At 35.7% G+C, this 13,921-nt stretch overlaps 1 protein-coding gene across 3 annotated transcripts in view; it reads left to right on the top strand.

Moving 5' to 3' along the window:
* The window catches only part of SEMA3D (semaphorin 3D), a 196,043-nt gene that overhangs the window by 156,772 nt on the left and 25,350 nt on the right, over window positions 1–13,921 (top strand). For all 3 annotated transcript variants that reach the window (XM_036105527.2, XM_036105526.2, XM_078060099.1), the window contains one exon: window positions 11,572–11,794. In XM_036105527.2, coding sequence (XP_035961420.2) covers window positions 11,572–11,794 — 223 coding nt within the window. The remainder of the gene's footprint in view (window positions 1–11,571; window positions 11,795–13,921) is intronic.

The raw sequence follows: 13,921 nt of genomic DNA, 5'->3' as shown, positions 1-13,921 counted from the left end.
TCTGTTTTCATCTTATTTTATTTTTCCTTCCCCTCCCCTTTGTTCATCTGTTTTGTTTCTTGAATTCCACATATGAGTGAAATCATATGGTATTTGTCTTTCTCTGATTGACCTATTTTGTTTAGCAAAATACCCTCTAGTTGTATCCATGTCCTTGTGAATGGCAAGATTTCATTCTTTTTGATGGCTGAGTAGTATTCCATTGTATATATACCACATCTTCTTTATGGGATTCACTTTTTTATTATCTTTGAACATCAAAGTTGTACTTACTTGTCTTATTTATTTATTTAACAGTAACGTAAGGTGTAGGTTAGGGTGTGCAGGTAATCTTCTAAAGGTTTTACAAATCTTAGCTTCATAATGATTCTAAGAAGCAAGTGCTATTGTTATTAATGCCGTTTTACAGGTGAGCAATCTCCGACACAGAGAGGTGCAGTAAATTGCCTAAGGTCACAAAGCTCGTGAGTGGTGCACCTGCGTTTTAAATCCAGATACTCTGGCAGCAGAGTCCAAGCAGAATCCAAGCCTTTAGTCTTTGTACTATTATCTATGTTAAAATTATTTTATGTTAATTTATGTTTATTTTCCCCTTTGATAGAATACCTTTTACTGAATATATATTCTATATGTGTATACTGAACTGTAGTGTACATATATATATATAATGAATATACATAGAATTTCAACTTACATTATATATATTTGGGGCTTTTTTGAGGAGGATAGTTAAAATTCAGAGGGAACTCTAGTTGGGGAAATTTCACCACACTAGGATTATGGGGTTAAGTATCATGGACTATCACATTTGGAGCTGCTTCTACATGAGTTTATTTTTAAAAATACTATGACCATTTAGGCCATTAAAAAAAAATACTATCCATCATCTAGACGTTACTGGAGAATTTGGGACTGAAACCATCTACATTTTAACTGCAGAAAATTGTTTTTTTTGAGGGGGGAGGGGCAGAAGGAGAGGGAGAGAATCATAAGCAGGGTCCATGCAGGGCTCAATCTCACGACTCTGAGATCATGACCTGAGCCAAAATCAAGAGTGGGACCCTTGACCAACTGAGCCGTGCAGGCGCCCCTACAGAAAACAATTTACATGCATATATATAGTAGCTGATTCTTATACTAAAAAATTGAAATTGATCATGAAATGATCACATGCCAATGCATCCAGATTACCTATATTTTTCCAAATACAGTGTAGGTTAGAGGTGCCGCCGAGGGGGTTGTCACCATTTCCTTCCTCCTGCCTGAAGAGCTGTGAAATGCCATGGGAGGCTTAAAGATGAATCACGTGTCGGGGCGCCTGGGTGTCACAGTCCATTAAGCATCTGACTCTTGGTTTTGGCTCAGGTCATGACCTCAGGGTTGTGAGATTGAGCGGTGCGTCGGACTCTGCGCTCAGTGTGGAATCTGCTTGTGCCTTGCTCCTCCCTGCTGCCTCTCTCTCTCTCATAAATAAATAAAATCTTTAAAAAAAAAGACAAATCACGTGTCACAATACTGTCCTCACAAGAACACAGCCACTTCTCTGAAATGTGAATAGGTGACCTTTCCCTACCAAGAGTCATGCATAAGAGTCAGTGAGGAGAGTTTTTCATCAATGAGAAAAGAAGCGCCCCATCGCAGTAAACACACCAGTTTTTGCTCCTTAGTACTCAAAATATACAGTGTTTACACTGTACATATTTTCTTAGAGTTTGAAATTATCCAGGGAATAGGCTGGATCCACACTATCACAGAGATACTTAGCCTTTTTTTTCTTTTTAAAAATTTAGAAAAGGAAAAATATCAGGCATAAGAAAGTGTCATTTAACAGTTATTCCTTTATCCTTTCTAAACATCAGTATTTCTCAAGAAATCCCCATGTTTTTTTACATGTGTAAGCACATTCAAATCTGTAGCTAAGGTTTGATAATTATGCCTTGTTACTAGAGATGGTCCCCAACTGATGAAGTTTTGACTTCTGATTTTTTGACTTTATGATGGTGAGAAAGCAATACATAGCCAGTGGGAACTGTACCTAGAATTTTGAATTTGATCTTTTCCTGGGCTAGTTATATGTAGTACGAGAATCCGGTGAAGCTGGGCAGGGTACCAAGCCGTAGCTCTTAGTCGGCCACACCATCACAAGGGTAAACAATCCATGCACTTAAAATCATTGTATTTTTCACTTTAGTACAGTATTCAATACATTACATGAGATACTCAACAGTTTATTATAAAACAGGCTTTGTGTTAGAGGAGTTTGCCCAACTATAGACTAATAATGTCAGTGTTCCTAGCATGGTTAAGTTTGGCTAGGCCAAGCTATCATGTTGACCAGTTAGGTGTAGTGAATGCACTTGCGACCTACGATATTTTCAACTTAGAATGGGTCTACTGGGACGTAACCCCACTGTAAGTCGAGAAAGATCTGTAAACTTTTATTCATAGCCCGAGCTCGGGCCAGTATTGCTAATGGAGACAGAAAGAGACTCCAGAAAAACTCCAGCAGAACAGCACTCTCTTTGATCAGGAAGATTATGTCCTTTTTATAGAATTTAGAGACATAAAAATGACAATCCTAGTTACCATCAGAAGTTGTTTATTTTTGCTTTACACTTTTGGTTAAAGGTAGGGTTCTTTCTTGTTGTTCTGAAGTGGTAAGACAGGGATTAAATTTAACTCTACTTGACTCCAAATCAAATGCTCTTAATCTCTGCACCACTCTACCTTCAATGAGATCAAAGTGAACAACCAAACAGAACCCCACATTGTTTCCCCAAGGGTTGATCTGTTCTCTGCACAAATAATAATGCAGTTTTGAAACCTTCTTGTGCTTGTCATTTCTTTTCTTCTAATTCTGGGGCACACATCTTACTTTAATTTGCTTTCTACTAAATGTCCGAATCTCCACTGAACGCCATTTTACACTGAACTTAAAATTTTTAAAATAGATTATTTTATTTTATTTTATTATTTTTTTTTAAAGATTTTATTTATTTATTTGACAGAGAGAGACATAGCGAGAGCAGGAACACAAGCAGGGGGAGTGGGAGAGGGAGAAGCAGGCTCTCCGCAGAGCAGGGAGCCCGATGTGGGACTCGATCCCAGGACCCTGGGATCATGACCTGAGCCGAAGGCAGACGCTTAACGACTGAGCCACCCAGGCGCCCTAAAATAGATTATTTTAAAAACCTCCTTTGCATTTACATTTCCCACTCTTGTTCTCATCAAGGTTGCTTCATAAGTTGTGCTCCCACTGGGCCTTCTGCTGACATTATCAGCGAGGGAAATAAACACTACGACTCTCCATGTGCCACTTTTGTTTTCTAGTTTTGACAGAGTTCTGTACTTCCTGTGACAAAAAGTCAAACCTAAACTCCTGGCCTTACCATGACATCATTACAACGTCAGCCAGCCTGGAAACTCACCAACGACAAGGATCCATTCCTTCACTTCCAGGGATTCTCCTGCCCTCTGGTGTCCAAACTGAATCCCTGAACAAACTGTATTTTGTTCAGATGGACTTTTTCAGTCATTATTGAATTTTAGGCCTTGACCATAAGTTCCACGTGAAATAAAATATGGAAGAATCCACAATGAACGGCACAGGTCAGAAATGGAAACCAAACTGAGGTCAGGCCAACAGTAGCAGCCTGCTTGAAAACTCAGAATCAGGAAGATTTTTAAAGGCAGAAAATTTCATTTTTGATATTTGATTTATTGTAAAAGATTTACTTGGTAGTTTTATTCTCTGTTGATGAGGAATTTTATAATCTATGCCGGAGCGTAAAATGTTAACAAATGTTTACTTGAAAGTGAGTTTCAGTTTGTAAATCATTCCCTTATCAAAAAAGGTGTGAAGAGAGTATTTTAAATTTTTTTTTATTGTGGTAAGAACAGTTACTGTGAGATCTATACTTTGAACAGATTTTTAAGTGCACAATACACAGTAGCCTGTAGATAATGATGTGCAACAGATCTCTGGAACTTATTCATGTTGAGTAACTGAAGTTGTATACGTATTCATGAGTGACGTCCCACTTTCTACTCCCTGCGGCCCCAGGCAACCAGTTTTATCCTTTGCTTTTATGAGTTTGACTATGTATGTAAACGGAAGTATGCAGGGTCTTTTTTTTACCTTCTGGACTAACTTACTTCACTTATCAAAATGTGCTCTAAATTCATCTACACGGCACATATTGAAGGATCTCCTTTTTAAGATTGAATAATATTCTTTTGTGTGTATATATTACATTTTTTTAACCCATTCATCAGTTGATGGACCTTTAGAGTGTTTCCACCTACAGTATGAAGGGTACTCAAAATATGAAAAACAGGACTGGCGTATGATCCGGCAATCTCACTTCTGGAAATTTATCCAAACGAATTGAAATCAGGGTCTTGAAAAGAGATTAGCATTCCCATGTTCATTGCAGCACTATGGACAGTAGCCAAAATGTGGAAAGGACTTGTTTTTGAAGTTCAAATATTTAAGAAATGTCTGTTTCACTATTCTCAAATCATTTTGCCACAGTTTTTGACAATTTCTAAACCTCTAATTTTGTAAAACGAACTTCATTTTTAAATTCCACTTCCCCCTAAATACTTACTGCTTTTACTATAAAATGTTTTAGCTTTACTTTCAAAGATCGAAATTTACACATGATTTTCCCAACTAAGTTTCCATTCTTTGGTAGGGAGCAAAAAGGGGTTGTTATGGCACTCTTTTAATTCCATAATTTGATTATACTATGGATGCATTTAAGTCAAATGAAATATCAAATCAACTAAGCTAACCTCCTTGTTCCTATTTATTGGCCCTCATAGCCTATAAAAACTTGACTAAGAATTGTTAAATCTCAAATAATCCCTGAGTAAACATATCCCCCCTCTTCAATTCTATTTTAGGAATTTAGATCTTTAGAAAAATTTAACATCTTTTTTTCCTTTTATCCATGGATTAATCAACTAGCTATTTCATTTAACCAACCCACTACAAAATGTCAACATTAATGTTGTTTTAATGTCAAGTAATTTTTCAACTACCACCACCAAATGTAAAATAATGAAATCTCTCCCTTTCTATAATATTTCAAATCTTTGAACAAGAAGCCCCATCGTGTACAACTCCTCATATGGGCTTTTCTCTAGAGTAAATCAAAGGTAAAGCTTAAACGTTTCCCACCCCAATGCCCCTTATTGTCTCTCTTCTCTGCTATCAGATAAAACCTCCTACACTCACCAGGTGAGTGTGCATATGTATAACAGTCCTTATTTATTTCCACCAAATTATTAAACTTTCTAACACTATAAAAGACATTGAAAAGTTACAAAGTTCTTTTGATTCCAGGTCCTCTGGAAACACTGTCTTATCAAATATGCTGCCACGGACCAATCGTGGGTCCTGGCATATCCACCTGGGCTAAGAAGACATGTGTATATATATATATATATATATATATATATATATATATATATACATACACACATATGTATGTATATATGTATATGTGTATATGTATATATGTATATGTATATATATTCATATATATACACATATCTTCTTTATCCGTTCATCTATTTATGGACACTTGGGGTGCTTCCATTTTATATATATATATATACACACACATACATACAAACAATGGAATATTATTCAGCCATAATAAAGAATGAAAGCTTTCCATTTACAACAACAAGGATGGAGCTACACAGTATAATGCTAAGCAGAATAAATCAGAGAAAGACATACCACATGATTTCACCCCTATGTGGAATTTAAGAAACAAAACAAATGAACAAAGGAAAAAAAGATAGAAACAGATAAAAAAACAGACTCTTAACTGTAGAGAACAAACAGATGGTTACCAGAGGGTGGGTAGGGGAATGGGTGAAATAGGTGATGTGAATTAAGAGCACACTTATCATGATGAACACTGAGTAAGTTATAGAATTGTTGAATCACTATATTGTACACCTGAAACTAATATAACACTCTATGTTAACTATACTGGAATTAAAATTAAAAATTTAATTAAAAAATAGTATCCTAAACTTCCTTTTGGTTTATATAGTGTTAGACTGTGATAGTCTTATCAAATGGGACTGAAAAATAATGGAAGAATTCCCTCACGGCATCTCACGCTAGCTTCCCATTTAGGCCCCTGCGCAATATGGGTAACATTTTGTTGTTGTTTGTTTTGTTTTAAGTAAGGCTTTCCTAATTCATTAAAAATCTGTGGGAAACTTTGGGAAAATCTCATTTTATGCACCGCTAGCTTGTAGAAGCCTCAATTATATTAAATTCACAGTTTTATTTTCTTCCCAACATCTGTTCACTGTGTGGCCTTCCTCTTATTGGATAACAAACTGTTACTTTGTCACCACCCCTAAATTACCAGGGCTATCTTTAATTCTATCCCTTCAGCTTTTTGATTCCAGAAGAGAGCAGCAGAGGCAGGTGTACAATCTGGGCCTCAAGTTCCCAAATCTTGACTACACTTAACCAAGGGCGTATGACAAAACATCACTCATTTTCCATTAACCGTAAACAGGCTGTGTTTCTCTGAAACCCTGAGAGACAACCGATTTCTAACATTTCTCAATTACTCTTTTCAGCCGGCGTTCAGCTTTCTTTTCCATGGAGCCAACATTCTCTTTTAAAATGAAGTTGTCCAAATCCCAAGCCACTTACTATGTTCAATAGTGTTTTCCTTTTTCTCGTATAGAAATCCCTCTAAAAGAAAGGAAACTTTAAAAAAGAGAAAGAGCTACAGCCGTATTTTGTTAAATGTCTCGCAAGATTAAATTCAGCTTAAAACTATTTAACTTAGAAAGTAAATGATCCAAAATTGTTGGCTTAATTGTCATCTTTAAATTACTACCCAGTTAGGGTAGACAGAATCCAACCTTCGTTTAAGCTGGGGAGCTTACTATTACATTTTTAGGTCCAGAGGTTAAAATTCATTTGCTGGTACTAAATAAAATTTTGAATGGATATTTGCAGATAGGAAATTCATTTCTTCAAATGCTAGAAAACATAATTGCTTTATTAGACACTGAACAATAAAGAGGAAACTTGAGATTTTTTTTTTAACCTTTTAAACATAGCAGAATATTCAAGGTTCAGATATAACAACAATAAAGCTGGTTTTTAATTGCAAAAACAAAATAGAGAAAGAGACAAATGTACCTGTGTATTTGCAGCCCTGGCCTTTCTGCCTCTGACATTAAATACAGGATCTTTCCCCATCCGTGTTATAAACTGACTTTTAGATGAATCAGCAAGGGGATAGGACGGCACCTATGAAATCGCCTTTTTTTTATATATATATAAATAAAAATCAGACTTCCTTTGCATATGTAGCTTAGTTTTCTCAGCTTGCTGAAAATGAAAGCCTGGTTTAGTCTTCCCATGTGCCACGTCTTTCTTCCCTCACATGAGTCAATCCTCTGATTTGTTTAAAAGGAAAAGTGCAACCTGTAGAGAACAGCCTGAAGCAGCAGGGGGAGAAAACTTTTAACAGCTGTCTGGTGCCTTGCCAAGGGGCAAAGTTCTCTCATTGGATAAAACCTATTTTTCTCCTCTTATCCGTCGCTTCCCACCGCACTGCTAAAGGCACTATACAAACAGGCAGATCTGCCAAGCATAACACGGTCACACGGCACCAGCCGTGCGTGCAGCCAGCCCTGGAAGATAGGTGCCGAACCAGGGCTGGCTGCTGGTGGGCTCCCCCCTTTCCTCTCACGGTGTGCCTGGGCAGGTCCCTTTTCTGGAACACTCTTGTGCTGCTATTGTTTCCAGCAAGACACTCACATTTTCAAATTTTGGTATAGATTTTTTCTTTCCTTCTCAAAATTTAAACTATCTTAAGAGTTTTTCAACACAGTAGGTGGAGACACAGATAAGTTCCCTGATTTATTTCCTACAGGAACTGAAGTGGTAGAACTCAGGCAAATGTTAAGAAAGCTGGCGCCGCAAATAAATGATTCTCTACCATAGAGTCAGATGGACTGTGTTACTAGGTAGAAATTAAGAGGACATACAGACAAAAAATTCACGACATTTTTAATACCTGAGATGTAGAGCTTCAATAGGAACATTTCCTAGGGTTTTCGGAGGAAACTAATAGGATCATTTACTTCAGATGTACATTTTCCCACACTTCTTCTTTTTAAAGATTTTATTTAGAGAGAGCACGAGTGGTGAGAAGTGCAGAGGGAGGAGAGAATGAACCTCAAGCAGACTCCTCACTGAGTACAGAGCCCAACGCAGGCCTCGATCTCTCGACCCTGAGATGGTAACCTGAGCCGAAACCAAGAGTCAGATGCTCACATGACTGAGCCACCCAGGCACCGCTTGCCCACACTTTCTTTTTCCTTTATGGGATTTTTCTTTCCTTCTTTACTGTCTTACCTGCTTAGGTTGCTTGGCATCTCGTTATTTTTAGATCTGTGTGCTACACAGCTGTATGAAATCAAAGGAAATTCTACTGTTTTCAATGTGCTAAAATAACAATATTTAGTTCAAACGGTACTATCTTAAACCTCAGGGAGCAACTCTACCAAATCACTTTCGTTTGTGAAAGCAGAGTGGAGACGCGGACCTCAGAGATCACGCACAGCAACCTAAAGGATAAAGATCTTATCCAAACACTGGCAGCATGCCAGATGGAAAAGCTGCCATACAAAAAAATACATTTCCAAAGATCATTTTATAATAGTCAATAGAAACCAGGTTTTCCTTCTCTTCTTTTTTTCTTAGATTTTATTACCCTTCACCCTTCTTGTCAGAGGTGAGCAAGGAGGAAAATGGTCATGTTTGCTTCTTTGCTAAATTGTTCATGTCTTCATTCCTCTATACTTTACACATATTAAAATTCCTAATTATTGAAAACTTTGGTATCAAAAACTGTGGCTTGAATGTCATGATATTTCTTTTGGAAATTGGTTACTTGCATAACTAGAGCTGCAAAGTCAAAAGAAAAAAAATTTTCTTAAACTGGAGGGCTATTTCAAAAATGTAATGCAAGCAAAATCATGCTTTTGCTTTGATTTTAATGATAGACCAACCAGATTGTACCTCAGGCAGTATAAGCCATAAGCCCACTATGAGTCGCCTTTGACGGAGCATCAAACGTGCAGCCTGTAATTGGGCAAGAGCTTTGTATCATTTGAGCTCCACATCCTTTTGAGTTGTAGCTTAATCTATTTTAATATAGGGTTCCTTCCATTATCGAGTTGACAGATTCCACTTGGCTGGAGGCGAAGTGCTAGAAACAATGACTAAAGACACTTAGATCTTTAGACCAGCAGCCAGTTAAGAATATGCTAAGTAATTACCAAATAGCTAATATTCTGTACCTCTTTGGTGCAGACCTGGGACAAATAAATAGATATCAGGAAAAGCTTAGTTCTTTTTAAGACCAGACATGTGAGATTTCTGTAAAAGATAGAAATATTCTCAAATTACAAATGGAAAATCATTAACAGTTTTTAGTACAACTTCTTTGAGATTTCTTCTAATTTAGTGACCCATTATGATTTTATTCCTATAAAATTGGATCTCAGGGTCATATATTGTGACTAATTCCAGTATATTTAATTCCCTGAGAATGATCCTCTTGAGTTCAAGGATCTGAGAAGTAAGTTTGAAGCCTTGACAAAATTCCAGTTAGAGCCTGGTATAAATGGCTCAGTTCAGGGGAGATTATGTTTCCAACTTGTCTAAATATGAAAACAGGGAGAAAGCAGAGCTTTCTTATAGACTTTCCTTAGTGTCACTCATTTTCTTCTCTACACCTGCAACATAGAGCCAAAGTTTTCCATTCCACAAGATTATGTATTAGTCCATTAAGAATTCAAATGTGATGACAGAATTGTTCTGAATTAACGTTCTGAATTATAATATTTTGAAATAATAAAATAGGTTTGGTATGTGGAAGGGTAAATATTTGGTAAAAAAATCAAATTATGAAAGAATTCTCTTTGTATTCATGTTCTTTGGATAAAGGCACATCAAATTCATTTAATTTGTACTAGTTTGAACTTTTGTGTTTTACCACCAGGGGGCAGGGTATGCTAACTATTGAATTAGTGAACACAAAAAGCACACGAGAGGCAATTTCAGACAGAAGTGAAAAATTCCCTGAATGGTTTCTGCACAGATCCTTCAGGGAAAGAGCTGTTGAATTGTTCACAGCATAATTTTCACGCCAGTTATAAAAAAAACTAATTACAGTGTAAAACTATTAAAGCTCTTTTATAAGTAATTTTTATGATGTGGTGATTTGGTCCATTTAATTTTTAATAATCATGGGTTAATTTAAAACTGCAATCATAAATGAATGAAAAGAAATTGAAAATAATGGTTTCTCATATATTCCCATGTTTATAGATCACTTTCTTCATAATTATTTCAACTCAAATTTCATGTATCCTCTCAGGAAACAGTAATCTTCCTAACAAATTCACTGTGGGAACTTTAGAAAATATAGAAAAATATGTATAACTTAGAAAGTTTTTGAGAAACTTGCGAAGCCTGAATAAGCAAGGATAATCTGTTTTACTAGGTTCTCTTTGATGACCATTAGCCATTTCACCTGCCAACAAACAGAGACAGCTGTCTTTGGGGATGCAAAGTTAATTCAAGAAGAGAACAGTTCAAAAGACAACAGAAACATGTAGCATGGGGTTTTATAGTCAGCTTTCTGAGGTCAGAATTTTTGGAAGGAAAGACAATTGCCTTGGAATTGAAATTATAAATTTTCACTCGTGCTAGTGTAACTGAAAAGAGTGTTTCAAAAGCAAAATCCCAAATAGGCATAGATAAAGGACTTAAAATATATACAATTTTGAATTGAGGTATAATTGACATACTAGTTTCAGATGTGCAAAGTGATGATTTGATATTTGTATATCTTGAAAAACATGCAATAAGTCCAGTTAACATACATCACCATACATAGTTACAAAATTCTTTTTCTTGTGATGAGAACTTTTAAGTATATTCTCTTAGCAACTTCCAAATATGCAATACAGTGTTATTAACTTTAGTCACCATTCTATCCACTATATTCCCATGATGTGATTATTTTAAAACTGGAAATTTGTACCTTTTGACCCCCTTCACCCATTTTGCCAATCCTCCCACTCCCTGCTTCTGGTAAGCACCAATCTGTTTTTTGTATCTATCAATTTGGTGTTTTTGTTTTTAAGATGCCACATGTAAGTGAGATCATACAGTATTTACCTTTCTCTGTCTGCCTCATCTCACATAGCATAATGCCCCCGGGTCCATACTTGTTGTCTCAAATGACAAAATTCCGTTCCTTTTTTATGGCTGAATAATATTCCATTTTAATAATTAAAGTATTTTTGAGAGAGAAAACTGGATTTAAATATATTCAAGGTAAACTGCTTTTATTTACAAGGACATGTGATTCTATATTGATCCTGTTGACCATTCCTTTAATATTATCAATGGTAAGTCTTAAAAACCTTATTATAAGTAAGTATAAATTCCTCAGGTGCATGAACAATGTCTTTACTCCTCTTCACATTTCTTTTCAGTGTCCAAGCAAAACCTATGATCCACTAATTAAATCCACCCGAGATTTTCCGGATGATGTCATCAGTTTCATCAAGCGGCACCCTGTGATGTTTAAATCAGTATACCCAGTTGCGGGAGGACCAACATTCAAGAGGATCAATGTGGATTACAGACTGACCCAGATCGTGGTGGATCATGTTGTTGCAGAAGATGGTCAATACGATGTAATGTTCCTTGGAACAGGTATGCTGGAACCAGATTATGCTTTCTTCCAAAAGAATTTTTCACTATTAGGCAAAGAAAGCAAAACTTCAAAAAGATTGTTGGTAAAAATCAAGCTGAGTAATTATTAGCTAATATCTAGTCAGTATTTCTTACCATTACATAACACATGCTTTTAAGTGACAGTTATAAATATCTCCCCACCTCCTTTGGTATTATTTGAGGTTTCAAAATATATTTGTATGTTATGACTACAAAATACCTGCTTAGATTAGGTGCTCAACACATATTTGTTGATTGACTATGGACTAAAATTAAACAAGTATGGCAAAGCAATGTTTCTTTTCAAACTTCACATTTTCCTCTCTCTAGGGAGATTTTTGATAAGCCCCCTCATAGGATCCCTTCACCCAATTTTGAGAATCGCTGACTGAGTTAAGATGCTTTTCAAAAAATTAAGCAACAGTTTGTAAAAATCTTTAAGTAGAAACTTGTTGGAAATCATTTTTCCTGTCTTTGAATTTTGTGGATTAAGTATAACTTTCATTATTAGAGCCCATTTTACTTAATTTTTTTGTCTGTCAACTCAGTAATTATAAAATGATTAAAAAATATTTTTCCAGAAAAAGAAATATTGCTTATATAGTCTGTCTCAAAAAACAGGAAAAAGAAAAAAAAAAGGTATCATTTAATAATACCATGTGAATTCTAATGGCAGTAGAGTTAACATGCATCATTTAGACAAAAGTACTTCATCGTGGATAAATGTTGTATGATTTAGTGAATCAGGCCTTGCATAAAGAAATAGAAATTAATGGGGCACCTGGGTGGCTCAGTTGGTTAAGCGACTGCCTTCGGCTCAGGTCCTGATCCTGGAGTCCCGGGATCGAGTCCCACATCGGGCTCCCAGCTCGGCAGGGAGTCTGCTTCTCCCTCTGCCCCTCTTCCCTCTCATGCTCTCTGTCTCTCATTCTCTCTCTCGCAAATAAATAAAATCTTAAAAAAAAAAAAAAAAAAGAAATAGAAATTAATGGGTTTTCAAGAAATGGACATTTTTATTGAAATAGGTTTTCAGAACTACAGAACAGTTTTATTTATTTATTTTTAAACGTAGTTTTACAAACGTAGGGTTTATCAGGGAGTGTGTGTGTCACACACTTAGAGGGCTTTCTGGAATACTCGTTGTCAAGCCTGATGATGTCGCAGATGGCAATACCAAGACCCAGGAAAGGAAGTGATGCTTTCAAGACTGTAGAGATTACTACTGAAGTGACAAAATTTGAAATAATTAATCTCTCATGAATTCTAAGGAGTTTGCCCCTTGATTTGCAGAGCCACCCAAAGCATTCCTAGGTCATTTCCAGTGCTGTAAATGCTATTCAGCCACTAGGTGGTACTACCTAACTCTTGCTGAGAAAATTATAAGGTAAATAAGATGGATAGATTTTCAATTATGACATTTGGAAAATGTATATTTAATATTTTTCAAAAATCCTAGAATCATTTAAAAACAGAGTTAAATAATTCAGACTATTTTGTGCAAATAGGATCATTACCATACATGTGAATATTCTTCAACCACAGTGCCAGAATTTAAAAGCATCTATTTTGTATAAGTTAATTTCCAAATGAGGCTTTTTTGTTTGTTTTTTGTTTTTTCTAAAACGTTCTTTTGATTGTCTTTCTGCAATAGCATGCCACCTTGGAAACTGCAATAGAAGATCCTGTATTTAAGGCATCTTTACTAAATGCCAATTTTTGGTTTATAGTCTTTCAAATTTGGGTTACTCTTTTAAATTAAACTAAAATAATTTTAAACAAAACTTCAGTTTCTAGCCCATTAATAAGGTTTCTGTAAATAAAATATGTTTGATGAGTGCACTACAATTTTCCCCATGTAGATGGCTTCAGTGATTTCTCTATCATTTGTTAACATGATTTAAAAAGGTATATATCCTACCTTTCGTGGTAAGTTGGATATAAGTACTAACTAAATATTTCTTATACTGAGAGAGAGAAAAAAATATATTTTAGTATATTTTCGCCTTTCAAATTAAGTTACAAAAAGGTCATTCCACTTTAGTTATAGTTTCAACCAATATTTAAATGAGACCTATATATTCCTTTTGCTAGCAATGTACTTCAACT

Source organism: Halichoerus grypus, chromosome 12 (assembly GCF_964656455.1).
Source record: "Halichoerus grypus chromosome 12, mHalGry1.hap1.1, whole genome shotgun sequence".
NCBI lineage: Eukaryota > Metazoa > Chordata > Mammalia > Carnivora > Phocidae > Halichoerus > Halichoerus grypus.
Note: the sequence above shows the minus strand (reverse complement) of the source record. Positions and strands in the feature narration are given on the sequence as shown.